General features: G+C 53.9%; 1 protein-coding gene across 13 annotated transcripts in view; it reads left to right on the top strand.

The window, feature by feature from the left end:
• Positions 1–27968, top strand: part of PPP2R2C (protein phosphatase 2 regulatory subunit Bgamma) — a 249819-nt gene that overhangs the window by 191480 nt on the left and 30371 nt on the right. For 12 of the 13 annotated variants that reach the window (XM_074039398.1, XM_045392097.3, XM_045392096.3 and 9 more), the window contains 3 exons: positions 1334–1499; positions 3965–4077; positions 7162–7339. In XM_074039398.1, the coding sequence (XP_073895499.1) occupies positions 1334–1499; positions 3965–4077; positions 7162–7339 (457 nt within the window). Of the gene's footprint in view, positions 1–368; positions 1500–3964; positions 4078–7161; positions 7340–27968 lie in introns of all 13 variants that reach the window. The other variant, XM_074039396.1, reaches the window with a different exon arrangement.

The raw sequence follows: 27968 nt of genomic DNA on the forward strand, positions 1-27968 counted from the left end.
GCAGAATCATCTCTCCCTCCATTCACTCCTGAGCATGGCCCATGAGCTGAGGCTCCTTGAATCTGACTTTATCTTGGTGGCTTACATAACCCTCCTCACGGTGACCCTGTGGGTGCAGTGCAGTGCAGCTATTCCCCTCATTTTACAGATGAGCCCGGAGTGCAGTGGGTTAAAATAGTTTACAAGGGGCACATCCTAGCTGCAAATCAGTTCCTCAAACACAGCACTCTGCCAGCACCTATGGGCTTCACCAGATGCACCAGGTGTCCCACCAGGCACGGCGAAGCTCAGCCTTCTTTTTGCCAAGCTGCAGACAGAGATTCGATTGGTTGATGCGATTTTCTCCATTTTGAATTTTTCTCCCTTAGTGTTTTCTTCCTTCTGGTCCCACTGACCTTTGTCATCACGAGTGCTCGTGGGAAGCGAAGTGAATTGGAGGCAAAAATATTGGAGAACTTTGAAGCTTTTCAAAAGCAAGACAGGGACAGAAATATAAAAATAAATACTTAAAAAAAATTAACCAGGAAGTCTTGAAATCATTCTGGGCTGGTTGGGGTTTCATGTTGTCGTATGAACTTGAACTCTCTCCTGGGAACGTGGTCCCTGGCGCACACAGTGGACTCATCACCTGACTATTTTGGGAGCCCCATAGTGAAGGGGTCTTTATTAGGAAGAGCTCTGTTCCCTAAACCAGGCCGAGCACTGCTGAGGAAAGCCAGGGACAGATTCTAATCCAGGTCTGACATTGCCAGACATTCTGTCCCAATGTTAAAGTCTGCTCCTATATTCATTTATTCCTCAAGTTAGGCCTGAGTTGGACACGTGGAATTGAGGAGCAGGTCAGGGCCCGAGACACGAGGGTGGCCAGAGCCTCGGCCTTGGCATCAGGCAGGCCTCAGCAGAGGGGTGCTGGCTGGTGAGTGGCCTCATGGCTCTGGGAAGTCACTTCCCCTCTGAGTCTCTGTTTGCTGGTCTGTGAAATGGGGAGAGTCATGGTGCTCAAGCAGAGGAGACCTGGAGGGTAGAATGCGATGGTGCGGGGACGACTTAGCAGGGTGTCCAGCATGTAGCAGGTGCCGGGGAACATTCGCATTAGCAAGTGAGCTGGCTCGAGTGTGCGTGCTCATGGGATCGCGCAGGAGCAGGGCTTGTCCCTGGCACACTGCGAGTCATGGGCCGCTTAAACTGCAGAGAGTTTCATTTGACCCTCGAATTGGATCCCTGGCACGGCTGGGCGCCTGGTCCCACGGCCGGCCCTGCTGGGTCCCCGGAGGTCCTAGCCATCGCCCTGCGGGTCACGGTGCTCAGGCCCCTTCTCTGGGTTTCCCTGCAGAGTAAAAATGCGCCCCACAGCCAGGGCGAGTACGACGTCTACAGCACTTTCCAGAGCCATGAGCCAGAGTTTGACTATCTCAAGAGCTTGGAGATAGAGGAGAAGATCAACAAGATCAAGTGGCTCCCGCAGCAGAACGCCGCCCACTCGCTCCTGTCCACCAACGGTGAGGCGCCGCCCGGCCTCACATGCAGGGGCACGGGCTGTAGATGTTTCTACCAAATGCTGGTTTGTATTTCGCTTATATTGTGAGCGTTTTTCTGTGTCTTCAGAACTCCTAGAAAATAATATTTTGAGCAGCATGTAAATCCCATGAGTGAGGATGCCAGACCCCTTCAGACGCTCCCCATGGCTGGACACGGGGCTGCCCCCCACTGTGAAAAGAGCCGTCCGGGCCATCTTTATAGGCCTTTGCTTTGGGATGAGGGAGTGTGATGGACAAGGATGCAGGTCGCAGATACAGAGGACACTTGACACAAAGCGAACCCCTCCTCCCCATGCCGAATCCAGACCCCCAAACTGGGGCTGTCACCACGGCCCTTGGGGGCAGTGGGAGCAGCCTTGGTTTAGGACCCTGGCTGGCCTCTTAATCTTCCTGCCTCAGGGAGGAGCATGTGCCTCCCAGGCTCTGGGGACTGGCCCAATGCCTGCTTCCCAGGCTGCACTCTGAGGAAGCGGCAAGGACTGTCCTGCTTGGCTCACCGTGGGCCTGGGTCCCCCACTCACGCCCCCCGCCCATCCTCCTTCACCTGGGCCCCCTGCTGACCCAGGCAGCCTGGGGTCGGGTAGGATACACCTGGATTCTATTCTTTTCTATTCTTTTCTTTTCTTTCTTTTTCTTTTTCTTTCTTTCTTTTATTTTCTTTTTCTTTTTTTTTTTTTTTTTTGAGAGACAGAGTCTCGCTCTGTCACCCAGGCTGGGGTAGAGTGGCATGATCTCTGCTCACGGCAACCTCTGCCTCTCGGGTTCAAGCGATTATCCTGCCTCAGCCTCCCAAGTAGCTGGGATTACAGGTATCCACCACCATGCCCAACTAATTTTTGTATTTTTTAGTAGAGATGGAGTTTCACTGTATGTTGGCCAGGTGGATCTCAAACTCCTGACCTCAGCTGGTCCGCCTGCCTCAGCCTCCCAAAGGGCTTGGATTACAGGCATGAGACACTGTGCCCAGCCAGGACACACCTGGATTCTGTCCCCGCCCTCCCTCCCTTAGGCAATGGCCTTGCTTTCCTGAGCCTCAGCAGGGTGGACACAGCTCCCTTCTGGGGTCTGTGAAATGGTGCCCACTCAACCCCCTGAGAATAGTAACTGCTGCACAAGCACCAGCCAGGCTTCGAGGTGCTGTCCCCACGCCTTCCCCGAGGACGTCCAAGCTCCTCAGCAGGGCCTCCGATGCTTTCCTGAACCTGACTAGGCTCAGTTCCTGCCAGCCCACCTGTGCCTGAAGGCTGTCTTCACCCTGCACCTGGCCAAGTCCCTCCTCAATCCATAAGCCTCGATGAGTGCCAGCCTTTTCTGACCTCTCTGCTGAGCCAGGCATTCCTCCTGTGATACCTTGGCTCCTCTTAACTCAGGCTCACCCCCGCTCTGGGCACCTGCTGTTCTGGTGGTGTTCTCCCACCAGGCACCCCAAAGGCAGGGTCTGTGTCCCGTAAGGGGCCCTGCCCAGCAAATCTGTCACCTGAGCCAGCAGGGCATGAGAGGTCCTCCTGAAGGGCAGGCCCCAGGGGACAGGAGCCTCGGGTGAGTGCTAAACCCCATACAACTGCCCCTTTTAAAAATATTTAAGAGGGACGTGCCAGGCTGGTGTGGTGGCTCATGCCTGTACTCTCAGCACTTTGAGAGGCCGAGATGGATAGATTACTTGAGCCCAGGAGTTTGAGACCAGCCTGGGCAATGTGGCGAGACTCTATCTCTCCAAAAAAATAAAAATATTAGCCAGGTGAGGTGGTGAGAGCCTGTAGTCCCAGCTACTCAGGATGCTGAGATGGAAGGATCGTCTGAGACCGGGAAAGTCAAGGCTGCAGTGAGCTAAGATGGTGCCACTGCACTCCAGCCTGGGTGATTTGAGTGAGACCCTGTCTCAAAAGAAAAGAAAAACAAAAAAAGACATGCCACTTTCTTCCTGCCTCTCTGGAGAAACGGTCATCTTTCAGCACTCCCTACACGCCCCTCCCCTCAAAGCTTCCCAGCCTGGTGTTGAATCCCGGCTTCACTCTTTCCTAATGGCAGGGCCTTGGGTACCTTCCAAATGCTCCGCTGACACCAATTCTCTTCCCAGTTCATTCTCATCAGATGGTGCCATTTGTTTCAACTCCTGTATTAGTCAGCGTTCTCCAGAGAAAAAGAATCAGTAGGGTATGAGAGTGGGAAAGAGAAAGGGGGATTTATTTTAAGGAAGTGGCTTACGTGACTGTGGAGGCTGGCCGGTCTGAAATCTGCAGGGAGGCCAAAGGCTGGAGGCCTCACGCTGGAGGCCTCGAGGCAGAGCTGCAGTTCTGGTCCAAAGCCGTCTGTTGGCAGAACCTCTTCCTCCCCTGGGAGGTGCCTCATGACCTCCTAAAGTGGATCTTCTCTTCCATCCGTCTGGTTAATTATGTGACTTGTTTTATTTTGTTCTGTTTTTAAAGATAAAACTATCAAATTATGGAAGATTACCGAACGAGATAAAAGGCCCGAAGGATACAACCTGAAGGATGAAGAGGGGAAACTTAAGGACCTGTCCACGGTGACATCACTGCAGGTGAGCTCTGGCGAGGAGGAAGCAGGCACACGCCTCTTTATTACACCTGAGGATTTTAGGGCTCTAAAAGCCTTCTGAGATTTGAGCCAGAGTCAGGTGCAGACTGTGGCTGGGCTGCTGGCTGCTGGGCAGCCATGGGCATCTCCCTGCCCCTTGCCTCAGTTTCCTCACCAGCAGCATAGAGATGACCACGTTTCTTCTAGGCATTTTGTGAGCATGCAGGGATGGTGCATGGCTATAACGTGTTTTTCACCTGTAACTGAGGGTGGAGAGCAAGGCGGATAATCTCTTGTTATAAGAAGGGGGAAACTGAGGCCCAGAGAGAGACAGTGACTCACCTGAAACTGCTCAACTGAGTGAGTAGGCAGAGGCAGAAGGAGAATGGGTTAGCAGAGCTTTGTGGCTCCTGAGTCCTTTACTGAGGGCAGAGGGACGCCTGGACCATGTGAAGCCTGCAGCATCTACAAAGGCCTGAAACAGACATACCTGAAACAGACACCACGTGCCCAACATCCAGTGAGCTGCAGAAATATAAAGCGGTAGTCAATGCTCTTCCTGAGAAGAAGAAATAAATGTTTAAATACATTGGCTTAAATGACCGGCAAATTGCACAAATAAATTCTGAGGAAGTGGGCAGCCAATTAGCTTCGATGTGGAGTAATGAGGGTGATGGTGCCCCCTGCCCCACCCCCAGTCCCAAGAAAGGTTATGAGGGTTTCATGTAGAGGGAGGGATACAGCGATCACATCTTGATCGCCCTGGTGTTTGGGGCAGAGCCAGTGGCCTTCATAAAAATCCTGTTTATGTCGCTCCCAGTGTTGGAGGTTTTTCTCTGTAAGTCACACACATCCCAAGACACTTGACTGTCACTGAGAACGTGGGTGCCCTGGTCTGTCCTCATCCTGCCTCTCACCTTGTTTGCTTCCGATTTCACCCACGCCATGCCAACCCTGCACAGCGTTCTACCCACCCTGTGCAGTTCACACTGGAGGCAGCTGTTGTTTACTGAGGAGCTGCTCCACACTAGACCCTGGGCTAGCCCTTGGGGCCCTAGAGGTGAGCAAGGTTCAACTCGGTACCTGTCCCCAAAGTGTCCCCAGCCCCCAAGGAAACAGACGTGGAATCATCATCACACTGGCGGTCAGTGCTGTGACAGAGGGACACAGAGAGGCCGTGGGCACCCCAGGAGGCCTTTCTTTACTTGGTCAATTTGGTGAACTCCCATACATCCTATCAAACCCTGCCGGCCTTCACCTCTGTAAAGCCTTTCTGCACAGGCCAGATGAAAAATGTGATCTTTCCTGTATCCACTCTTGCCTTTTGCATCCAACACTGTCTGTCCTTAGTATCTGTATCTTCCTTGCCCCTCACCTTGACTAGACTGTGGCTTCTGTGGAGGCAGCATGCTTTACTCATGAAAACCCCAAACCTTAGGGAAGGTTTTCTTTCCTCTCTTCCTCCCTTTACTAAAAAACTGGCTTTGAGATCTGGTTTGGTGGATGGCAGCAAATGGCTGGAGCACTGGGCAAATTGGGTCCCAAGGCTGCCCGGAGAAAACAGAAAGCAACGTTGCCAAAAGGAAGGGGAAGGCAGATTGAGATGCCAAGATTTTGCTGGGCCATTGATGCTCTGCCCTCCTCCAGAGCTGCTGGACTCCCTGTCTCTCCTGAGAGTCCAGGGATCCCCACGGTGGGCAGTGGCTGCACCCTGAAGGAAGGGAAGGTTAGCAGCTTACCTAAAATATCTGACACAGGAATACATGCAGGGAGGATGCCTTGGAGGAGTCCAGACATATTAACACCAACTCCCAGGCACACAACCTAGAAGCAAAGACACAGAGGCAGCAACGCAAAAACCACCTAGATCCAGGCTGGCACTCACACCAGTGCTGCACACACACACACACATGCACACACATGCACATACACGTATACTCTTTCATGCATGCACACTTATATGCACACACTCATACATGCACTCTCAGCCATGCACACTCCCACACACACACACGCTGGGTGCCCTGGTGTGTGGGAAAATTTAATGTGGGCTGCAGAGTTGCCTCTGCTCCAAAGGAGCTCAGTGCTTGTCACTCTGACTGCAGCACCGAGGCTGTCACCTCCCATCTCAGCTGTTCCCTGAGAGCTCAGGGACACAGCCCATTCATTCATTCACTCACACATTCACTCATTCACTGGAGAGCCTCTCTGCTAGGCCTTGGACTGAGTGCCAGAGAGATGGAGAGATAAGCAAGAGGTGACGCCTCGCTAGCTAGGAAAGCTGATGGGACCAGATGACAGCCTCAGGGTTTCTCAGGGCTATGCGAGGGACCCTCGGGGCTGTGAAAGTCCAATGTCTGATGCCATGGCAAGGACCCTCACACCAGCCATCTGAGATGAAAGTTCGTATGAGTCAGGCTAATTCCACTGCTGTAACAAAACAACCCCATCAGTCCAGGGCTGAGCTTGGAAATGCATTTCTCACTATGGGAAGGTTCAGTGTGGGTGTGCTGGTTGGGATACAGTTCTCTTGCAGGCTCCTTCCATCCCCATCCCGTGAGTCTCAGTCCCTAAGGCTTGGGTCCTCACCTTCCACCATGGGGAGTTGCTCCCGCTGCTTAACTGTATCAGGGCCAGGCATCACTTTGCGCACATCCCATTGGTCAGAACTAGTCACATGACCATGCCTGGGCACAAAGCCTGCTGGGAAATGTAGTCCACATGTAGACAGCTGTTTCCCAGTGACAGCACTGCGTTGCAGGAGGGAGGTGAGGAGGCTTGGTAGACAATTGGCTGGCTCTGCCACATTATCTTTCCATTTCATTTTGGAGTTAAGGAAATTGGGGTATAGGAGGGTTCAGACACTTATTCACAGACCCACAGCGGGTAAGCTTTCATGCCTCTCATGCAGGGCTGGTGGGTGGCAGGCATTTGCCATCTGTCACTGCCTATTTCAGACCACAGAGGATCAGGATGGACGCCCACCCCTGTGTTCCAGCCTCCAGTTTGGATCACGTGCCCACGGCGTGCTATGTCCTCATGCTGCTGCCTAGCCTTCACCTCCTCCCTGCCTCCCCATCCTCTGCAGGTGCCGGTGCTGAAGCCCATGGACCTGATGGTGGAGGTGAGCCCTCGGAGGATCTTTGCCAATGGCCACACCTACCACATCAACTCCATCTCCGTCAACAGTGACTGCGAGACCTACATGTCGGCGGATGACCTGCGCATCAACCTCTGGCACCTGGCCATCACCGACAGGAGCTTCAGTATCCTTCACTGTGGCCTGGCCGGTGCCTCCCACAGGCAGGGTGGCTTCCGATGGGCGGCAGGTTTGGTTTGGTTGGCAGCCAGCTGGTTTGGGGGTGGCTGCATTGTTTAACTTCTTCAGTGAGGCACCTCTGGCTCCTAGTATGCGTGTGAGGCCCAGATGCAGAATCGTATGTCACATCTGTTTCTGAAAACCACAGAAATCACGGTTGCTGAGCATTGCACGTAACCCATTGCCTCCTCCAGGGTGGCCATGATCCCCCTCATCCTGGGGCCTCACCAGCGGCGAGGAAGGAGACAGAGTTCAGGGTTCAGCTGCTCTGGACGAGGGACTGCTGGCCTGGCTCAGCGTCCACTGAAGGCCCTTTGGGGCCCTCCCCACCGGGGCCCAAGGCAGGCTGTGTTAGCCTAGGAGGACCAGCACTGGGGCCCCAGCCAGGGCTTTGGGTGCAAACCAGGGTGTCAGAAGCCCAGCTGGGTTGGGGTCCTGAGAGCCCCCTGCTCGATGTTCCCGTGTCAGGGCAAGCTGGGGGCAGCAGCGTTGACAATTCCCGCCAACTGCTGAGGACAGAGCTGGTGATGGCATGAGCACCGGCCTGCAGGCAGGGCAAGGCTTGACCTGCTGGCGGGAGTGGGAGGCGGGGGCTGGTGGGCAGGCAGGCAGGTCGCGGAGATGTCACTATTCTGCATACAAACAATGATAATAATAATTATAATAACATATAGTGAGGCTCTGTGTGCCAGGCTCTGTGACTAACATCAACAAGCATTCATTGTAACTCATTTCATCTTCACAGCAACCCTATGAGGTAGGTACTGTTACAAGTCTCCTTTACAGATGAGGAAACTGAGTCACAGAGCACTCAAGTTAACTAGCTCAAAGCTCACAGCCAGCAAGTGTCAAAACTGGGCTTGAAACCCAGGCCCTCAGGCCCTAGACTCCCCGCTTCTAACCTCCACACGACACTGCCCTTTGTGGAGGATGCCGTCCAGGTGTGTCTTGGAAGGGGTGGGAAGACCCTCCTGAGAGCCTCCATGCAACCGATGGCCTCCCAACTCCAGGCAGCCTGGGCACCCAGCACCGGTCACCAGTGGGCTGCATCCCTCGGAGCAGTAGAAGCCAGGATAGCTGTGGGGAGCAGGGGAGGCGGGGAGCAGTCCGGGAAGGGCGAAAGAGAGTAAAAAATGGCTTTTGTGGGCTGAGAGCCAGGCACAGCCAGAGACCCCTGGGCAGGGAGACCCTCAGGAAACAACAGGAAGGGAGCAGAGCAAAGCGTCAGATGTCCCCTGAGCCAGCCAGAGGGTGCGGGGCACATGTGTGGGTTTCGGAGGCGGAAAGTCTGTTTGGGTCTGACTGCCACCTTCAAGCTCTGTGACCCTGGGTGAGTGACGTCTCTCTCTGAGCCTCCGTCTTTTCAATCATCCTTCCTCACAGAGCTGCGGGGTGCCGTCAGTGAACCCCTCTGTGTGATGTGCCCAGCACTAAGTCAGCACTTGGTGGGTGTCAGGAAACATCAGAGTCTCTGTCTTCTCCTGTCCCGAAAGCATGGAGTGCCCAGAGCTGGGAGGCTGGATTGGGATGGCCAGAAAGGTTCTAGGAAGGATTGGGACCCGAGCCGCCTTGAAAGCTTGAAGCTCAGATTTCTCTGTACATAGCGGGCTGGGCTGGACATCTGTCTGACCCTCCATTGAAGCTGAAAGGCCATCGGGCCCCACCAGTCCACAGTGCTCACAGCAGCGGTTGGTTAGACTCTTCCTGCTGCATGAGCATGTTTGATGTGGGTAACTGTAAGAGTGCTTCAGGCCAGGTGGCTTCAGGGGCTGGAGCAGCATGGGCAATGGCTCTCTGGGCTGATCGCCTCTGCTGTCTTCTGTGGCTTCAATCGCAGGTGCCAGTAGATCGCACCCCACCCTCCCAGAATACAGTACAGGAGAAATGAGACCAGATCTCTCTGAACTGTCCCACCAGGACCCTAGATGGCACCCCGTGGGCTCTCATTGGGGGTGAATGCCTTGCTGTGATTGGTCAGGCTGGACTCCTGTATCTCTCCCTGGTGCTGGAGGAAGTCAGCTCCGCCCCCAGCCCCTGGATGTTGGGGAGAGGCGGTCTCCTAGCAGGGGCTCCAGGTCTGCAAATGGTGAGGGTGTGGGGCTCACTGAGTCGCCTAGACAGTACCGTACAGTTTACAAATCAGCCTGCCGTTCGCTGTCTCACTTGGTGCTCAGAGACAGTGGTAATGTGATGATCATCCCATTTCACAGATGAGGAAGTGGAGGCTGGGGGAGATGAGGGATTGGCCCAGAGTCCCCATTTAGCAGGGGCAGAGCCAGAGCTCATGCTCGGGCCTCCATGCCTGGTCTAGGGCTTTTGCCCTGGCTTTGGCCTGCCCCCTGCAGCCCTGGGACAGTGGCAGCCACCCTCCTCGAGCCCCCGCCTCCTTTCTGCTGGACTCGGGTGGGGATGGTAATTGCTGCGGTTTTTCCGTCCGGGCTGCTGTGAGGATTCCATGACACTGTGGGTGCCGAAGCCCTTTCTGAAGGACCGTAAAGCCCTGGAGTATGGAAGGGATGCTGCTTCATTTCATGTATTCAGCCATCCATTCCCTGTGCCTTTCTACTCCCAGGTCCACCCTGAGCCCTGGGGACATGGGGATGAATGGCAGAAACTCAACCCTTCCCTGGAGGGCTCGGAGGCTGCTGGGGGACACAGCCCTGCCATGGCAGTGGAAGGGAGGGAGCCATCCTTGCTGTAGCCCAGGGTCTGGACAAGCTGCTGTGGGGGCTGCCGAGGAGGCCAGAGAAGGAATTTGGGTAGGAAGCTCCCTGGGCTCGAGGAGGCTGCCTGAGAGCGTGGGTGTGCAGGAGGCAGATGCATGAGGAGGCGGAAGGTGCCAGAGCTGTGGCGCTGTGGATGGTGTGGGCAGGGGGCTTTCTCCTGGGGCGGGGGCCCCGAAAGCCAGTCATTCACAAAACCCCCACAGCTCTGACTGCCTCCGCATGCCCCACGTGCTTCCATTTACTTTTCCCATTAAAAAAAATTGTTTTCTTTAAATCAAGTTGCTTCCTTTTTGCCTAAGTAACTTTCTTTTGAAAGGGAATTGAGTTTCAGCATCCTAAGTTAAAGTATCACATACCATAAACAGGAGGCAGCCGCAACCCTGACGGCGATGCACACAAAATGGTGGGATTAAGATCCAGCCTCAGGCCTGATGGAACCTTCCGTAATAATAGACCGCTCTGTCTGCACGCACCTGGCAGCAGCCACCAGCCCTGTGTGCCTACTGAGTGCCTAAAATGTGGCTTGGTGACTGAGGAGCGACATCGTTAATTTGATTTAGTTCTGGTTAATCATACTTCAAATGAAATAGCCACCTGTGGCCAGCGGCTACTGAACAGGACGCTGCAACCTCTCTCCAGGTTGCCCTTAGACCCTGAAGCTGGTTCTTTCTGAAAAGATGGAGGTAAACATGTGCTTCAGTGTTAAGGTGGGAGAGTGAAAACAGAGACATTCCGCCCTCATTCCTCAGAAGGGTTGAATCCTGTCTCGGTGTCTGCACCTATATTACGTTACTGGAGGCTGTGCTGACTTCCCACCTCCCTGCTTCCGGGGGACGGGAAGCTATCAAGCTATTGATGTACCGTAAACAGGGGCGTGTCACTAGTCAGCTTTGGAGGTGCCATGGGTGTGTGTCGTGGGTGAACTGGATTCTAGCTGACAAGGCTGGCGGCCTGGGGACCAGCAAGGAGACCCGGGGAAAAAGAGTGAGAGGCAGGTCCAGAGCGTGGCCATGGTGGGAGGCGGTGGAGGAGTGAGATTGTAAGGATGGAGATGTCATAGATTTGGGTGGTATCATAACTCTTTTTGGATCGGGGTGGCCACAGGACATTCGAACAAGTTGGATGTGAATAAGAAAAGGGGGTTGGTTCATCCCAGGACTGCAAAGTCCTCCCTGGCCATTACCATGAGCCTTGCCTCCTGCCCCGTCCCAAACACACAGATTGTGCCCTGTCCACATGTTGCAGAGCACACCATTTACCAGCAGGTATTTATTAAGCACCTACTGTGTGCCAGGCCTCGTGGGTGATGCTGGAACTAGATAAGATTCTGCCTGCAGGAGTGGACACATGATAAACCATTGGTAAAACACCCGGCTTTGGAGCAGGTGGTCCGTGGATGCTACGGGGAGTCGGTGGCCCAGCCAGCACAGCCGTGTACATTTCTCTCCAGCCACGCCTGCTGCTGGCTACAGGCCTCAGGTCGGTGGAGGGTGAGCCAGGGGTGTGGCTTTTGCCAAGTGAAGATGTAGATATGGAGCTGATGGTGTGTGCAAGGGAGTGAAAATAATGATTATTGACCAAAGAATCTGAGCCAGGCGAGGGACAGTGAGAAGGGAGGAGTGTCGGCAGTTTGGGGGCCTCAGTGGATCCTGGGAACATCCCTGGCCGCACGCCCTGCCATGTAACTCAGTGTCAGATCTCTGTGTAACTTCCCATTCTGTGAAAATGATTGTATTAATTCATCGAAATGTAAAGCACCCTGGCCTTAGCGATAGAAGAATGTGTGTCTATAGCATGCGCAAGATTCTGAGCTGGGCTTGAGGCAGCCCTGACCAGTCAACTTAGGCATTTGGCAGGAGTTGAGTGGAGTCTCCAGGGGCACGTGGTAGCCATGGAAACCTCCCTGATTGGATCAATTCATTGGGGAACCTCAGTGCACCTGGCGCTCCCCATGGCCTGTTGCCGCTTGACTCCCCATGGCCTGCTGCCGCAGTGACAAGACACGGACCCAGGGTTCACACCACAGAGACAAGCCTCACTTGGCAGGGAAGGTGTCGGGACTGTGGGCTGCAGGTGCCGCAATGGGACTGACAGCAGCCGAGTAATGAGAGGAGGCGTTTCATTTCTGACATGGGAGGAGGCCGGAACGGCAGCTGAGGCCCCATGCAGAGCTGGGAATTGCTCTGAATTTTTGAGACACCTTTTGAGCAGATCTCAGTAGGATGGATTCTGGCTGTCAGAGGGTGACAGTTGTGATTAGTCCTGACAAGAAAAACCCAGGGTCGGGAGGCCTGTGCCCACGCAGAGCCAGGGGACGGCATGGGCTGGACTTGGGGTTCGCGTCCTTTTGACCCTTGCTGTCTGGGGTCCTCACTTGGCCCGATGACGCTGTTCAGTCCTCCGTGCCCACTGGAGTTTTCCACTGTGTCATGTCTCCTGAGTCCAATCACTAACACTTTCCGTCTCAGCAAAATTGACTTTTAGTAACCGTATCAAGAGAAAGGAAAACGTTTTTCAGTAAAGGAGAAAAAGAGGGCATTGCTTTGACCATTGGACAATGAGAAAGGTGACTCAGAGGACATCTCTGCTGGAATGCCGTCATTGGCTCTCAGATGGAGGGAGGGAGCCTGGTGATACCGTGGCTCCGTGACCTGTCTCGGTGTAGTCACCAAGGCTCAAGCAAGAGGAGCCCTCCCAGCCTCCTCCCTCTCCCTCACCCTCAGAATGGAGACAGGTGCTGAGCCCTCTCTACTCTCCCCTGACACTTGCCCGAATCTCTCCCTGCCCTGCACAGAACCTTCTGCGCAGCTGTGAAATTGGCCCATCGGAGCCTCTGGTCTGACCATGTCAGCTCCCCTAAAAGCTCTCAGGAGTCCCCTCTGGCTTCTGGAGAAAGCCTGAGCCCGTCCACAGTGCCCTGTGCCTTTGGTGATCAGCCCCTGCCCACCTCTCGGGTCACACTGGCTCACTCCTTCAGCCACTGGGTCCCTGGCGTGGGGCAGGGTGGGGTGGAGCACTGCCATCCGCCATCCCTTCTCCTGACCGTGCCATCTGCCTCTTTGGCCTGGCTGACTCCTGCTTGCCCACATGCAGTATCTCACAGCCCACTGCCTGGGACAGCCTCTGTCCTGTCCCTGCCACACCACCCAGGCTGGTCAGAGCCCCTCTAAGCCTGCAGCTCCTTGGCTGCCCCCTGGTCCCATTGAGTTTTCTGCCTCCCCCATTTTGTGGTGAAAGCCCTGAGATGAGGAACCCGGGGTGAGGCCTCTCTGCATGCCCTGCGTGGTAGGCTTTCAGGGCATAAGTACCCCGAAAGTAGGCTTTCATAAGTACCTTGATAGGAGGTGCTTATGAACCGTTATAGGTGGAGTGGGCTGGAAGTTCACCATCTCCATGTGGTCTTAGGATACAGACACCTCCTTGTTGATCTGGGCTCGTGGGGAATCAGAGACCCCAAACCCTAAAGTGCGAGAGAAGGAGCCTGGGCTTTGGGCTCTGGCGGCCCTGGGCTCAGACCCATTGCTCAGCTTTCTGGGCCATCAGCTTCCCTGAATGCAAAATGGGACATTTCTTTTTTATAAGGATATTTGTAAGGTCTAAAGAAATCTTTCCCATAAAGAGCCTGGTGCCTAATTGGAGCCCAGCAAGAGGATGGTTTATTTTGTCTCTTAAATAACAGCCCCTCAGATATTTAAGGTTGGTTCTCATAAAATCCCTGCATCTCTGATGGGTAAAACTCCTTTTTCCACGGTGCAGTTTCAACATCTGTTTAAGCAACCTCTTGCGCCCTTTAATACCAATATTTTGAGACTGTTAATGCAGCACTGGGTGATTTTTCTTGTGTCTGATGCTTCTTGAAGGTAACAAATTGCACAGGAAGTCTCAGTGGATGGACCTCTGCTTTATTTTTAGCACGCAGAGAATTTTAAAGAGAGCTCGATTGATTTTTCTCTCCCTTAGTGATTTCTCCTGGTGGGAACTGGCATCGCACCAAGCCTCGGCCTGGAGCACATTTTTCTAATTCCCATTTACAGAGCAGGTCCCGTGGCCAGGTGGGCTGGAGGGGGTGCAGCGACTCACCACAGGAGGCTCAGAACTCTCATCAGCCCATGCCTGCCTGAAGACTCAGCTTGTCCTCTGTGCCAGGAACAAAGGAGGGAGCAGACACGGTCCCTCTGCTTGCAGGCTCTGTGCTGGGCCAAGGGATCCCGAGCCTGGGCTCCACCCCTGCGTCTGCCACTGACCCTGATCAGTCACTCAGTCTTTCTGTACCCCCTTTATCTCATCCACCCCATGGGAGTATGTCTCCTGTACCGGGAGCTGTGAAGGGAGAATGGCAGATGAGTATGGGGCCTGATGCGACGCAGACACGCAACCCTCACCAGCCCATGACCCACTGGTGGGCACCTTACAGGCTGCCTCTTCATCCTGCCCATGGTGCTAATTTAGAGAGAGGGAGATTGGGATGCCCTGCTCAGAAATGCTCTGTTCACAGCACATCAGATACGTACAGCTGACGGCCGGGAGTCTGGACCCCTGGGTTCTGACTGCAGCTCTGCCGCTACCTGCCCGCGGTTCTGTGCATTCACTGGTTCATTCAGCAGCACTGGCCAAGAGTCTGCTCTGTGTTGAGCATTGGTGCTAGGGAGGCAGACAGGGTCTCTGGCAGGGCCTGCAAGTATAGTTGTATGGGGTGTCTGCTGCCCAAAAGAGGTGATGATCCAAGCAAAGCACCTTGAGAAGAAGGGACTTTTTTGTTTTTTTAGTTCTGTAAGGAAGAGCTTTCTTAATAATTGGCGCAAAGGCACTTTGTGAGTGAATGGGGATCCTGATGCTGCCTGGGTGAACTTTCTAGGTGAGCAAGAAGATACTCTTCTTCTTGCTCAAGCCTCAGTGAGTCCTGTGATCCTATCATCCGAATGTACCCTGAGCCCACCTGCCTCTCTGCCCCCCACATGTGTCCAGGCCACTGTCTCACCCTGATCATGATGGTGACCTGACTGGCCTCCCTTCTTAGGTCTAGGAGCCAGATTGCCAGAGCTCAGACCTTGGCCCCAAGACATAGGGATTCTGCAGCCTCGGTCAGCTCACTTGGGCTCTCTGTGCCCCAGCTCCTCACCTGTAAAGTGAGGAGAAGCCCCTGTTGACACCATGTGGCTGCTTGAGGACTGGGTGCTATGATAATATGTGGGAAGCCTTTAGCGCAGTGCCTGGCAAATCACTGAGCTGCAGGATCATTGCTTCATTAGCTGTGTTTCCCCAGGTGTTTCCTTACAGTCTGTTCTCCTACAACATGAGAAAAAAAAAAAATGACAAGATCATGTCACTCCCTGCTCAGAACCCTTCAGCAACTTCTCCCAACTTGGAGTAACTCCGCCCCTTTCTGTGGCCTCCGAGGCCCTGCAGGAGCTGGCCCTGGCCCCTACCTGTCTCACTTCTTCCTCTCTCCCCTTGCTCCCTTGGCTCAGCCTTCCTGGCCCCTACTCTTCACCATATTTCCAGCCATCTCCTGCAGCAGAGTCATTTTGCACTGGCTGTTCCTTCTGTCTGTGAAGTTTCTCCACCCTCATCCGCTCAGTGGACACCTTCTCAGGGAGACCCTCCTTGACCAGTCTGTCGGAACTAGTCCCTCCCCTCCCTGACTCCCTCGAGCCCCTTCCCTTAAGACTTGGCCTCTACCTCATTCCCTGTTCGTTTCCCGACTCTGCCTCCTGGACTGGCGGCTTCATGAGAGCAGGGACCTTGTTTGGTCTACCTGGAGTAATGCCTGGTCCAGAGTAGATGCTCAAAGAATGGAACCAGCATAATAAAGTGAGATGGGTGTTAGGGTAAGGTGGGGAGGACCCTGGTCTCCTTAGAAAGTCCTTGATGGAAAGACATTGGCACTGAGGCTTCTGTCCTGGGCCTGCCATGTGGTCCCCTGGCAGATTGCTTCACCTTCCTGGACACCAGTTTCCCCTTCTCTTGGCTGGACTGGTGTCCTGAAGCTGGCTTTCATTTAGACGGGTGGGCTATCTTTGCCAGGTCTCCCTTGACCTGGTTATGTGCCACCTTGTGTCTTGCTAGCTGCTGGCATGACACAAGGTCACACACGGCTTGTAACAGCCAGGTGTGCACATCTCTTCCCAAATCCAGCTTCATGGGCATCTCTTTGGCAGCTTGAATTTGGCCATGGTGGTAGTATTTCTTTTCTTTTTCTGTTTCTTTTCTTTCTTTCTTTCTTTTTTTTTGAGATGGAGTCTCGCTCTGTCCCCCAGGCTGGAATGCAGTGACTCGATCTCGGCTCACTGCAATCTTCGCCTCCCGGGTTCACGCCGTTCTCCTTCCTCAGCCTCCCGAGTAGCTGGGACTACAGGAGCCCGCCACCACACCCAGCTAATTTTTTGTATTTTTAGTAGAGACGGGGTTTCACTGTGTTAGCCAGGATGGTCTCGATCTCCTGACCTCGTGATCTGCCCGCCTCGGCCTCCCAAAGTGCTGGGATTACAGGTGTGAGCGACCGCACCCAGCCTGGTGGTAGGATTTCTACAGATATCTACAAACACTACAAAATCAATCTCTCCCCTCCCCAGAAGAGAGGGCATTGTTCAAGTTACCAGCACATAACTGCTCTGGAGCCTTCACAAGGCCAGGCAGTTGGTCAGTCAGCCTCCACCATGACTGAGGGCTTCCTGAGTGCAATGGCGCTGTCCGTGGTGCTGACCTGTTGTGAGCGCTTGCTGCGTCGAGGTCAGCATCTCCACCTCCCACCCCACTGTCACTATTTGCTATGTTACACGGTGTTCTGAGCACACTGCCCATGTTAACTGGTTGAATTTTCGCAACAACACAATGTGGTAGGCATTATTAATATCCCCCTTTTACAGATGAGGAAACAAAGCCACAAGAAGTTTCAATAATCTACCCAAAGTCAAATGGGGAAAGGGGGTGCCAGGGCTGGAATTCAGACTTAAGCCGCCTGGATGCAGAGCCATGCACTTAACTGTCATGCTACACTGCCTCTCAGGCATGATGGTAACAACCCCAGTTGCAGCCTGCCTGGCGCTGGGGTGAACAAATGCAGGATGCCACCGGTTGCATTTCACTCTCATGACCACTGACCAGGTGGGGGCTGTCACTGTCCCAACTCTGCAGAATGAAGAGGGGCTCTGAGAGGTGGGCTCCTTTGCTGAAAGACCCTCTGAGCCCAGTGTCCTTCTGATGGCCTGCCCAGCTCTGTTGAGACAGCCATATTTCTTGGTTCTTGCTGTAGGTCCTGTGGAAAGACAGGCCCAATTGCAGGATAGATTGGAGGTTATTTTGCGATGAGCATGGCTGTCAGTAGCTGTATGGCAGTCCTCATGTTTGCCCTGCAGGTGGCATAGTAGAGGTGTGCAACCCTGGCCTGCCTCCTGTCCCTTCCTGATCCTCACGTTTGCCCTGCAGGTGGCATAGTAGAGGTGTGTGACCCTGGCCTGCCTCCTGTCCCTTCCTGATCCTCACGTTTGCCCTGCAGGTGGCATAGTAGAGGTGTGCGACCTTGGCCTGCCTCCTGTCCCTTCCTGACAGACCTCCCTGGCATTTCTAGAACTCACTCCCTGTTAAAATCCTCTTGACCCCAGTCCTGAGCCCCAGACCCTTGGCCTGCTTCCCTCTTCAGGATGGGTCCTGCCACTTCCAGCCTCATGTCAGGACCCCTCTACCCTCATAGCTCACACTCCATCACCCTGGAGCCTCTCCCTCCCTCTTAGAACCCTTAGAACTCCTCTCCTTTTGGACAGAACCCATGCTCCCTCCAAGTCCCGCTGGTGCCGCATCCTCTCCAGCCTGGCTCTCGCCCTTTCTGCCTCCCTCCCTCATGCTCAGCCACCCAGCCTCTCACACCTCTGAGCCTTGCACTCCCACTCTTCAAGCCTCTCACCCCCTCCAACACACACACACACACACACACACACCCCAAACACTTTCCCACCTGCTGACTCTGCTGGGATAACTCCTACTCACCATGGGCTTCAGAGGACCCTTCCCTGACTCTACACCATCTCAGGGTCTCATTTTAAATCTCTGACATGAGCACCTGTGTCTCTCTTAGGCCACTGATCGATCATGGAGCTAAATCTGCTTCCCTGCCAGGCTGGGAGCCCCGGCAGTCAGGGCAGCATCTGGTCTGCTCCTTCTCAGTGCTGTGGGGGTACAGCTGCCTGGGTGCACATCCCATCTCTGTCCAACCTTGGATTCCCTCTCCCAGTTCTTGGAAACCAAGGCATGCCATTTGCCATAGACCCTCCTAGTCCTCCCAGGGGGTGACAAGCACTGTACCTTTTGCATCCTGCTTAGTCGTATGCTTTTTTCCCCAGAGGGAGAGAAAACTCTGATTGGGAATTCTAATTTAACTAACTTCAATTTAACTGTAGCCATGTGCTGGGTCCTGTGACATATGTCATCTGGTGAAATCCTCATTACAGCCCTGCAAAGCAGAAGTTACCAACCCATTCTACAGATAAGAGAAGCAGAGCACAGAAAGGCTGAGTTTTCAAGAGGTCACACAGATGTTAGGCAGTGGGGCTGGACTTTCAGGCTCTGGGCTTTGTGATTCAGAAGTCAGGACTTCCTTTTTCATAGCTTGGTTGATTCTGTTCTAAGCACTTACGAATCACCTGAGCTGGGCCGTGGCAGAGCTGTGAAGATGGGCCATCACACAGAGAGCGTGCAGGGCTCAGTGGCTTGTGCAGTGAGTGGTGAAATAGAACAGCACCTTTCCCATGGTTCCAGCAAGCTGGGTTCTGCTCCCCAAGAGGAATTGCATCATCATTAAGGTATTTTGAGCGGAGCAGGGAAGGAGGCTGTTACAGGCTAGATTGTGTCTGCCCATCCCCATTCATGTGTTAAACCCTAACTCCCAGAACCTCAGAATGAGACTGTATTTGGAGACAGGGCCTTAAAGGGGTGATTAAGTTAAAATAAGGCTGGTAGGGTGGACCCTAATCCAATCTGACTGGTGGTCTTATAAGAAGAGGTGATTAGAACCCACAGAGAGATGCTAAGACGCAGGAATGAGAATGTGAGGACACAAGGAGAAGGCAGTCCCCTTCAAGCTGAGGAGATGGGCCTCAGAAGGAGCCATCCCTGCTGACACCTTGTTGTTGGACTTCGGGCCTCCATAGCTATGAGAAACACATGTTGATAAGCCACTCGGTCTGTGGCATTTTGTTACAGCAGCTAGGAATCCTCCTGTAGGGTCTGACATGCCTCGGTCTGAGTGCATGTTCATGCATCATGAGTGCATCATGCAGCTCATGTTTGTAGTCAGGTCCTCTTTTGGAGAAGATTTGCTGAAAAAGTAGTTTTTCAAGACGACCTCCGTGTGCAGGAGGCCTTCTAGGGCACCTCCACATCCAGAATCCCTGGTGAGTTCATGCGGGAGGCCTTTCGTGGCTCTTGGCGGGGCTGCCTCCATCCCTAACTCCAGTGGCTGCTTGGTTGCCATGGCGACAGCTTCCTCCATCCTGAGAGCAGGCTCCTGCCGAGACATCTGGATGAGCCTCACTGTGCTCGGTGAAATTGGTGGAGCCCAAGGCTGCAGCCCTCTCTGTCATGGATCCCTGCCCTGCACCCAGCGTCCCCCTTGCTGAGGACACAAGCCAGTCTAGCCAGCCTGGCATCAGGGTCCTTGGGGTGCCGACCCCATGGGGAAAGCTGTAGATGGTGTGGAAATGAGTTTACTCCAGAACTGCGGGAGGGAGGCTGACTGGAAGTTAGGGAGCCAGGATTTCAGTCCTTACACTGCCAGGGCTCCGTGTGGCCCTAGGCAAATCACTGCTGGCCCTGGGCCTCCCTCTCCTCCTGGGTGGGGTTGGCACCTGGGCAGTTCCTGCCTGCAGGGGTGGCCTCTTTGCCTGGCCTATGGTGGGGCATGGCTCTCTGGGGTTATTACCACATCTCAAAGTTCAGTTACTTGCTGTGGTTTTTAGATTAGCTTGTTGTGGGGTCTCCACTGGGGCCCATCATGATGTGAACGAGTACTTGCACACTGCTTTGGCGTTTGTGGAGTGCTTTGCATACCTGCTCCTCACTTGAGCTCCTTGCCGGACCGAACCAGTGATGCTTCTTCATTTCACGTACCTGGCTTTATTTCCAGTCAGCAGAGATTTGCCCCGTAGAGGAGCAAGCAGCCCTTGGTTCCTGTGCCCATCTTACAGGAGAGGACGACCGGGGTACAGACTGGTGCAGCTTGGCTGCCGTGGCTCCTGGAGGTGCAGCCACCTCCTCCAGCCTCATGTGGGGCTGGTGTGGCTGAGCTCGCGTGGCTGTGCTCCAGAAGAGCAGGCCGTGCCTCTGGTAGCAGGAGATGAAGGAGTTTCTTTTTTTTTCACAGGTGAAATAAATTTTAATGATAAAATTATTTTAGTAATAAAAATCGTAATAATACAATTTATTTAACTAAAGATACCCCAAATATTATCATTTCAACATTGGCACTAGCTACATTTCAAGTGCTCTTTTTTTATTATTATACTTTAAGTTCTAGGGTACATGTGCACAACGTGCAGGTTTGTTACATATGTATACATGTGCCATGCTGGTTTGCTGCACCCATTAACTTGTCATGTACATTAGGTATATCTCCTAATGCTATCCCTCTCCCCTCCCCCCACCCCACAACAGGTCCCAGTGTGTGATGTTCCCTTTCCTGTGTCCAGGTGTTCTCATTGTTCAGTTCCCACCTATGAGTGAGAACATGCGGTGTTTGGTTTTCTGTCCTTGTGATAGTTTGCTCAGAATGATGGTTTCCAGCTTCATCCATGTCCCTGCAAAGGACATGAACTCATCCTTTTTTATGGCTGCATAGTATTCCATGGTGTGTATGTGCCACATTTTCTTAATCCAGTCTATTACTGATGGACATTTGGGTTGATTCCAAGTCTTTGCTATTGTGAGTAGTGCTGCAATAATCATACATGTGCAGGTGTCTTTATAGTAGCATGATTTATAATCCTTTGGGTATATACCCTGTGATGGGATCTCTGGGTCAAATGGTATTTCTAGTTCTAGATCCTTGAGGAATCGCCACACCGTTTTCCACAATGGTTGAACTAGCTTACAGTCCCACCAACAGTGTAAAAGTGTTCCCATTTCTCCACATCCTCTCCAGCACCTGTTGTTTCCTGATTTCTTAATGATTGCCATTCTAACTGGTGTGAGATGGTATCTCATTGTGGTTTTGATTTGCATTTCTCTGATGACCAGTGATGATGAGCATTTTTTCATGTGTCTGTTGGCTGCATAAATGTCTTCTTTTGAAAAGTATCTCTTTATATCCTTTGCCCACTTTTTGATGGGGTGGTTTGATTTTTTCTTGTAAATTTGTTTAAGTTCTTTGTAGATTCTGAATATTAACCCTTTGTCAGATGAGTAGATTGCAAAAATTTTCTCCCATTCTGTAGGTTGCCTGTTCACTCTGATGGTAGTTTCTTTTGCTGTGCAGAAGTTCTTTAGTTTAATTAGATCCCATTTGTCTATTTTGGCTTTTATTGCCGTTGCTTTTGGTGTTTTAGTCATAAAGTTCTTGCCCATGGCCTATGTCCTGAATGGTATTGCCTAGGTTTTCTTCTAGGGTTTTTATGGTTTTAGGTCTAACATTTAAGTCTTTATTGCATCTTGAATTAATTTTTGTATAAGATGTAAGGAAGGGATCCAGTTTCAGCTTTCTATATATGGCTAGCCGACTTTCCCAGCACCATTTATTAAATAGGGACTCCTTTCCCCATTTGTTGTTTTTGTCAGGTTTGTCAAAGATCAGATGGTTGTATATGTATGGTGTTATTTCTGAGGCCTTTGTTCTGTTCCATCGGTCTATATCTCTGTTTTGGTACCAGTACCATGCTGTTTTGGTTACTGTAGCCTTGTAGTATAGTTTGAAGTCAGGTAGCATGATGCCTCTACCTTTGTTCTTTTTGCTTAGGATTGTCTTGGGAATGGGGGCTCTTTTTTGGTTCCCTATGAACTTTAAAGTAGTTTTTTCCAATTCTGTGGAGAGTCATTGGTAGCTTGATGGGGAGATGAAGGAGTTTCCATAAAAACCTCTGCATACCCAAGGACTATACGGGAGGCCTGTGTGGATCACACCTCCTGTGTCCTTGGCAGGGATGGCTGCAGACCTCACTCTTTGGTGGAAGAAACCCCGTTTTGCTGACTCCCCCAGGTGTAGGCTCTGAGCTCCCAGGGGTGGTCTGAACAGCTGGGGGCACCCAGCACCCCTACCCCAACCCACCAGGGTGAGGAGCTCCTTGTACTGTGGATGGAGGACCGGAATAGGCCCACCTGTCCCTCCAGGGCTGCACTTGCTCCATCTGACATTGAATCTGGGGCTGTGTGCAGTAAAGAAGGGAGGCTGTGTGACCCAAGCAAGACTGCACCCCCTCCTCTAGGCCTGGGGCTGTGGGTGGCAGGGCAAATCCACCATGTATGGGGCTTTCTGGGCACATAGCCATCCTTTGTTTAGCTAGCACCTCTGGCTGGTTTTCTGTTACGACAGCAGAGTTGAGTCGTTGCAGTTTCGATAGAGATCCTACATCTCGCTGGGCCTGAAATATTGACTTTCTGGCTCTTTGCAGAAAATACTTGCCAACACCTGTGAATGTTTGCTCTCGGCCACTGGAAGGAAAAGGGAGTTCATTTCAAGACATGGGGGGCTGGAGCCAGACAACTGCCAGGTCCCCGGGCCCCTCCAGGGACCTGACAGCCCCTCCTTGCCCAGGACCTCACTGTCCCTGTCTCATGCCTATGGCTGCAGGTGCGTTTCTCCTCCTGCTCCCTGCGCCTCAGATGACACAGAGTCCAGAGATGCTGAGAGACTGGCCTGAGGCTCCACAGCAGATGAAGGGCAGATTTGAGGCTTGGACCCGGGGTCCCTGGCAGCCAGGCAGAACAGGCCTGTCATCTGGCAGACCTTCTCAGCAGCTCACCTACAGAGCACCCACTCTGAGCCTGGTCCTGTTCTCAGCGCTTCATGTAGACTACCTTACCCCATCCTCACCTGGTAGCTGCGGAGTGCATTTGCTCTTCTGAAGTTAGGGAAACTGAGGCACAGAGAGGTTCAGAAACTTGTCCAAGGATACATAGCTAGCAAACAACAGAGCTGGAGCCACCCCCAGATCGTCATGGGGCAGGGATCGCACTCTGGAGCCACAGAGGGTGTGTGGAAGACTCAAGCCCAACTGAGTCCCAGCCCTGGTCTGACCCTTCTCTCCTTGTCCCTGAGCAGTTAGCTTCTCCTCGCCGAGCCTCTGTTTCCAATGTAGAAGGGGCACACCTCACTCACAGAAGGCAGAGGGGATTGGATGAGCCACAGATGCAAAGCTAGTCCCGTGCAGCCAGCCTGCTGCACGTGTTAGCTGCGGCAGATACCAGGTGCCTGGCTGGGGTTTGGGGGATATAAACAGGAGAACGACTTTGCCCACAGTCAGGTGAATGACACAAGCAAGCCAGCCAGTATTTGCAACCTAAAAAGATCCCGCTCGTGGGCCTTGGAGCAGAGTGCAGTGGAGACCAGAGGAAGCGGTGTAGAAACCCGTTCTTCCTGATGGACTTCGCTGGACCAGCAGCACGTGTGATGGGCTTCCCAGACCACAGCGCTCTCTCTTTATTTTTTCCAGATGGAGTCTCACTCTGTCGCCTAGACTGGAGGGCAGTGGCATGATCTCAGCTCACTGCAACCTCCGCCTCCCAGGTTCAAGTGATTCTTCTGCCTCAGCCTCCTGAGTAGCTGGGATTACTGGCGCCTACCACCATGCCCAGCTAATTTTTTTTTTTTTTGTAGTTTTAGTAGAGACAGGGTTTCACCATGTTGGCTAGGCTGGTCTCGAACTCCTGACCTCAAGTGATCCTCCCACCTCGACCTCCCAAAGTGCTGTGATTACAGGCGTGAACCACCATGCCCAGCCAGCACAGTGCTCTTGCATTTGTACCACAGCAGCAATACTTTCAACACGCTGCAGGGGGACGGCCCCTTTGAATGGCCTTTGTCAGTGACGATCCACTCCTAAAAAACCCCTCACACCCTGAAGCCTCCTTGACCAAGCCTCTTATCTCTGCTTCCCCTTGAGATGGTTTGCAACCTCTCGCCCCTGGGCCCTGATCAGAGGGGACCACAATGGACTGATTCATTCATTCATTCAGTCAGCAACTACTTACTAAGCACCTACTGTGTGCCAGGCATTGAAGGTACAGTGGCAATCCTGACAGGCAGGTCCCTGCCCTCACTGGGGGCAGACAGCAACAAACAGGCCAATAATGTGATAAGCAGTGATTAATGCTTGCAAAAAGAGAAAGCAGAAAATCTATAATTAAGCAAGGTAAAATAAATGTTTATTTTGAGGGGCAGAGGAGATTTATAGGAGGTTACTTTGTTAAGGAGCATTCAGGCAGAGATCTGAAGGGCATGCGTGTGAGGACCCTGCTTGGGAATGTGCCCATCACGCCCCAGGCTGACCGGACACCTCCATGTGCACAACCTGCAGCTTCTTCTAAGGTGCAATGGGACCTGGCTGTGGGGGACTGTGGGCGGAGGAACCCAAGCAGGATTCGCGATCATGTACCCTGGCTCAGGTATCAGCTCTGCTGCTCACTGACTGTGGAACCCTCCGAGCCTGTCTCTGGACCTAAAGAAAGCAAAAGCGGCGCACCAGCTGCCTTCTGCACCCTGTCAGTGTGTGTTGGGTTGGGGGTGGGGGCAAATGACTGTGGACAGAGTTTCTAAATTGGAAGGGCTGTTCCCAGGGAAAGGTTCAGAGTCGTCTCCTCATCTAATATTTGTCCACAGATCAGTCACGCAGTGAACATGTCCCAGGCACCAGCTCTGGGCAGGTCGTGTGTGAGGTGTGTGGGGGCACAGAGGTGAATCAGGTGGGGGAGCCAGCCCTGGAGCCTCCTGCAGGGCGGGAGAGATGGGCACATGCACAGCATGGTGATCCTGAGGATGAGCAGATGGGTAGGGCCTCGCCTTGGTGTTCAGGCAGAGACTTGGAATGTTCCGGCAACGTTGAACTGCTGGATATGGTTGGCGGGTAAGGAGGGAGAAGCGGCCAAGGTGAGACTGAGGAAGAGCAGGCAGGGGCAGCAGGCTGGGCAAGTCTGACCTCCTCCGTGGAGTGGGAGAGGCCGCCACACAGGGTGGTAGGGAGTCCCGCAGCTGTTTGCAGAAGTTCACTCTAGCTGAGCTTGGGCACAGATCTCCATGGGGACAGAGATGCCGATGGCCTGGGCTGAGGGGCAGAGCAGAAGGGGCTTCAGGTGGAGGAGCCCCGGGACCTGAAGACTGGCTGGACAAGGGAAGGGCTTAGAATGAGGAAGAAGCTCTCCTGATGCCTGCCTTGGTGTCCCAGGGCTGGGGATGGGGAAATGGGGAGTTCTAGAGAACGAGCGATGTGGGGGGGGGGCTGTCGGTGTGGGGGGCTGTCGGTGTGGGGGGTAGTTGGTGTGGGGGGCTGTCGGTGTGGGGGGCTGTCGGTGTGGGTGGCTGTCAGTGTGGGGGGCTGTCGGTGTAGGGGGCTGTCGGTGTGGGTGGCTGTCAGTGTGGGGGGCTGTCGGTGTAGGGGGCTGTCAGTGTGGCTGGCTATTGATGTCGGGGGGCTGTCGGTGTGGGTGGCTGTCGGTGTGGGGGCTGTCGGTGTGGGGGCTGTCGGTGTGGGGGGCTGTCGGTGTGGGGGCTGTCGGTGTGGGGGGCTGTCGGTGTGGGTGACTGTCGGTGTGGGGGCTGTCGGTGTGGGGGGCTGTCGGTGTGCGGGCTGTCGGTGTGGGGGGCTGTCGGTGTGGAGGGCTGTCGGTGTGGGGGGGCTGTCGGTGTGGGGGGCTGTCGGTGTGGGTGGCTGTCGGTGTGGGGGGCTGTCGGTGTGCGTGGCTGTCGGCGTGGGGGGCTGTCGGTGTGCGTGGCTGTCGGCGTGGGGGGCTGTCGGTGTGGGTGACTGTCGGCGTGGGTGGGCTGTCGGCGTGGGGGGCTGTCGGTGTGGGGGGGCTGTCGGTGTGGGTGGCTGTCAGTGTTGGGGGGCTGTCGGTGTGGGGGGCTGTCGGTGTGGGGGGCTGTCAGTGTGGGGGGCTGTCGGTGTGGGGGGCTGTCAGTGTGGGGGGCTGTCGGTGTGGGGGGCTGTCGGTGTGGGGGGGCTGTCGGTGTGGGTGGCTGTCGGTGTTAGGGGGGCTGTCGGTGTGGGGGGCTGTCGGTGTGGGGGGGCTGTCGGTGTGGGAGGTTGTCGGTGTGGGGGGCTGTCGGTGTGGGTGACTGTCAGTGTGGGGGGCTGTCGGTGTGGGGAGCTGTCGGTGTGAGGGGCTGTCGGTATGGGTGCTGTCGGTGTGGGGGGCTGTCAGTGTGGGGGGGGCTGTCAGTGTGGGGGGATGTCGGTGTGGGTGGCTGTCGGTGTGGGGGGATGTCGGTATAGGGGGCTGTCGGTGTGGGGGGCTGTCGGTGTGGGGGGCTGTCGGTGTGGGTGACTGTCAGTGTGGAGGGCTGTCGGTGTGGGGGGATGTCGGCGTGGGTGGCTGTCGGCGTGGGGGGATGTCGGTATGGGGGCTGTCGGTGTGGGGGGCTGTCGGCGTGGGGGGGCTGTCGGTGTGGGGGGCTGTCGGTGTGGGGGGCTGTCGGTGTGGGGGGCTGTCAGTGTGGGGGGCTGTCGGTGTGGGGGGCTGTCGGTGTGGGTGGCTGTGCAGGCGCCCATGGCACTGGCGTTGTGTCTGCTCTTATTTCCCAACTCCCAGGAGGCACCTTGGGTGAGTTAGTATCCTGTGGCTGCTGTAGCAAATTGCCATAAATGTCATGGCTTTGAACAACAGATATATTCTCACCGTCCTAGGGGCCACAAGTTCTCAGTCCAGGTGTTGGCGGGGCCATGCTCTTTCTGAAGGCTCTAGGGGAGGGTCCAGGTGTTGGCGGGGCCATGCTCTTTCTGAAGGCTCTAGGGGAGGAGCCTTCCTTGTCTCCTCCAGCTCCGGGGCTCCAGGTGTTCCTATAGCCATCGCTCCCATCTCTGCATTTGTCTCCACGTGGCCTTCTCCTCTGGTGTCTCCTCTTCTGTTTCTTAGAAGGTCACTTGTCATTGCATTTAGAGCCCACTTGGGTAATCCAGGGTGATCTCATCTCAAGATCTTCAACTACATCTTCAAAGACCCTTTTCCCAAATGAGATCACACTCCACAGTGTCTGGGGATTAGGATGTGTGGACATATACTATGCTAACGTATTTGTGGGGGCCACTCTTCAACCCACCGCACTGGAGAAAGATAGTCTGTGCTCAGTTGAGGCATATGGGATTGAAGAGCGATTTTACCTTCTCTGCTTTTCATCCTCTCTGCGTAACTTGCTCCGCTCTCTGGAATTCCTACCTGTGTCTGACAAACTTTTCCTGCAGGGAAAATGACTCTTAGCTGCTAGAGTGTGACTGGAAGTGAAACAAAAGGCCACCAGACAGTTGGAGTGGAATTAGGTGGAAGAACAGAAGGTGAATAATTCAAGCCGCTTTGCCAGGGGAAGGGGGACTCTTAAATGAGCCTAATTATGCTCTTTGCTAAGGGACGCCAGTCCTGAAATGAACCTTGTGAAGCAGTTTTTCAAGTAGGATTTAGGCGGCTATCATGAAGCAGGGGTGGGGCCACCTGCAGTTAGTCCTGGAAAGGAAAGGGCCCAGACCCTCATTTTGCAGATGGGGAAACCGAGGCTTGCAGAATGGAAATGATGTCCCAATGAGAGCCAAGACCAGATGCCCAGCTGGGGGTCCCCAGCTTCTGACCTGGTGCTGGTCCTGCCGAAGTTAAAGCTGCCGAGTGTAGTCACAGGGCCAAATGCTTCAAAGTCTACACATGGGGGGCCACGATGTGAGGCAAAAA

Source organism: Macaca fascicularis, chromosome 5 (assembly GCF_037993035.2).
Source record: "Macaca fascicularis isolate 582-1 chromosome 5, T2T-MFA8v1.1".
NCBI lineage: Eukaryota > Metazoa > Chordata > Mammalia > Primates > Cercopithecidae > Macaca > Macaca fascicularis.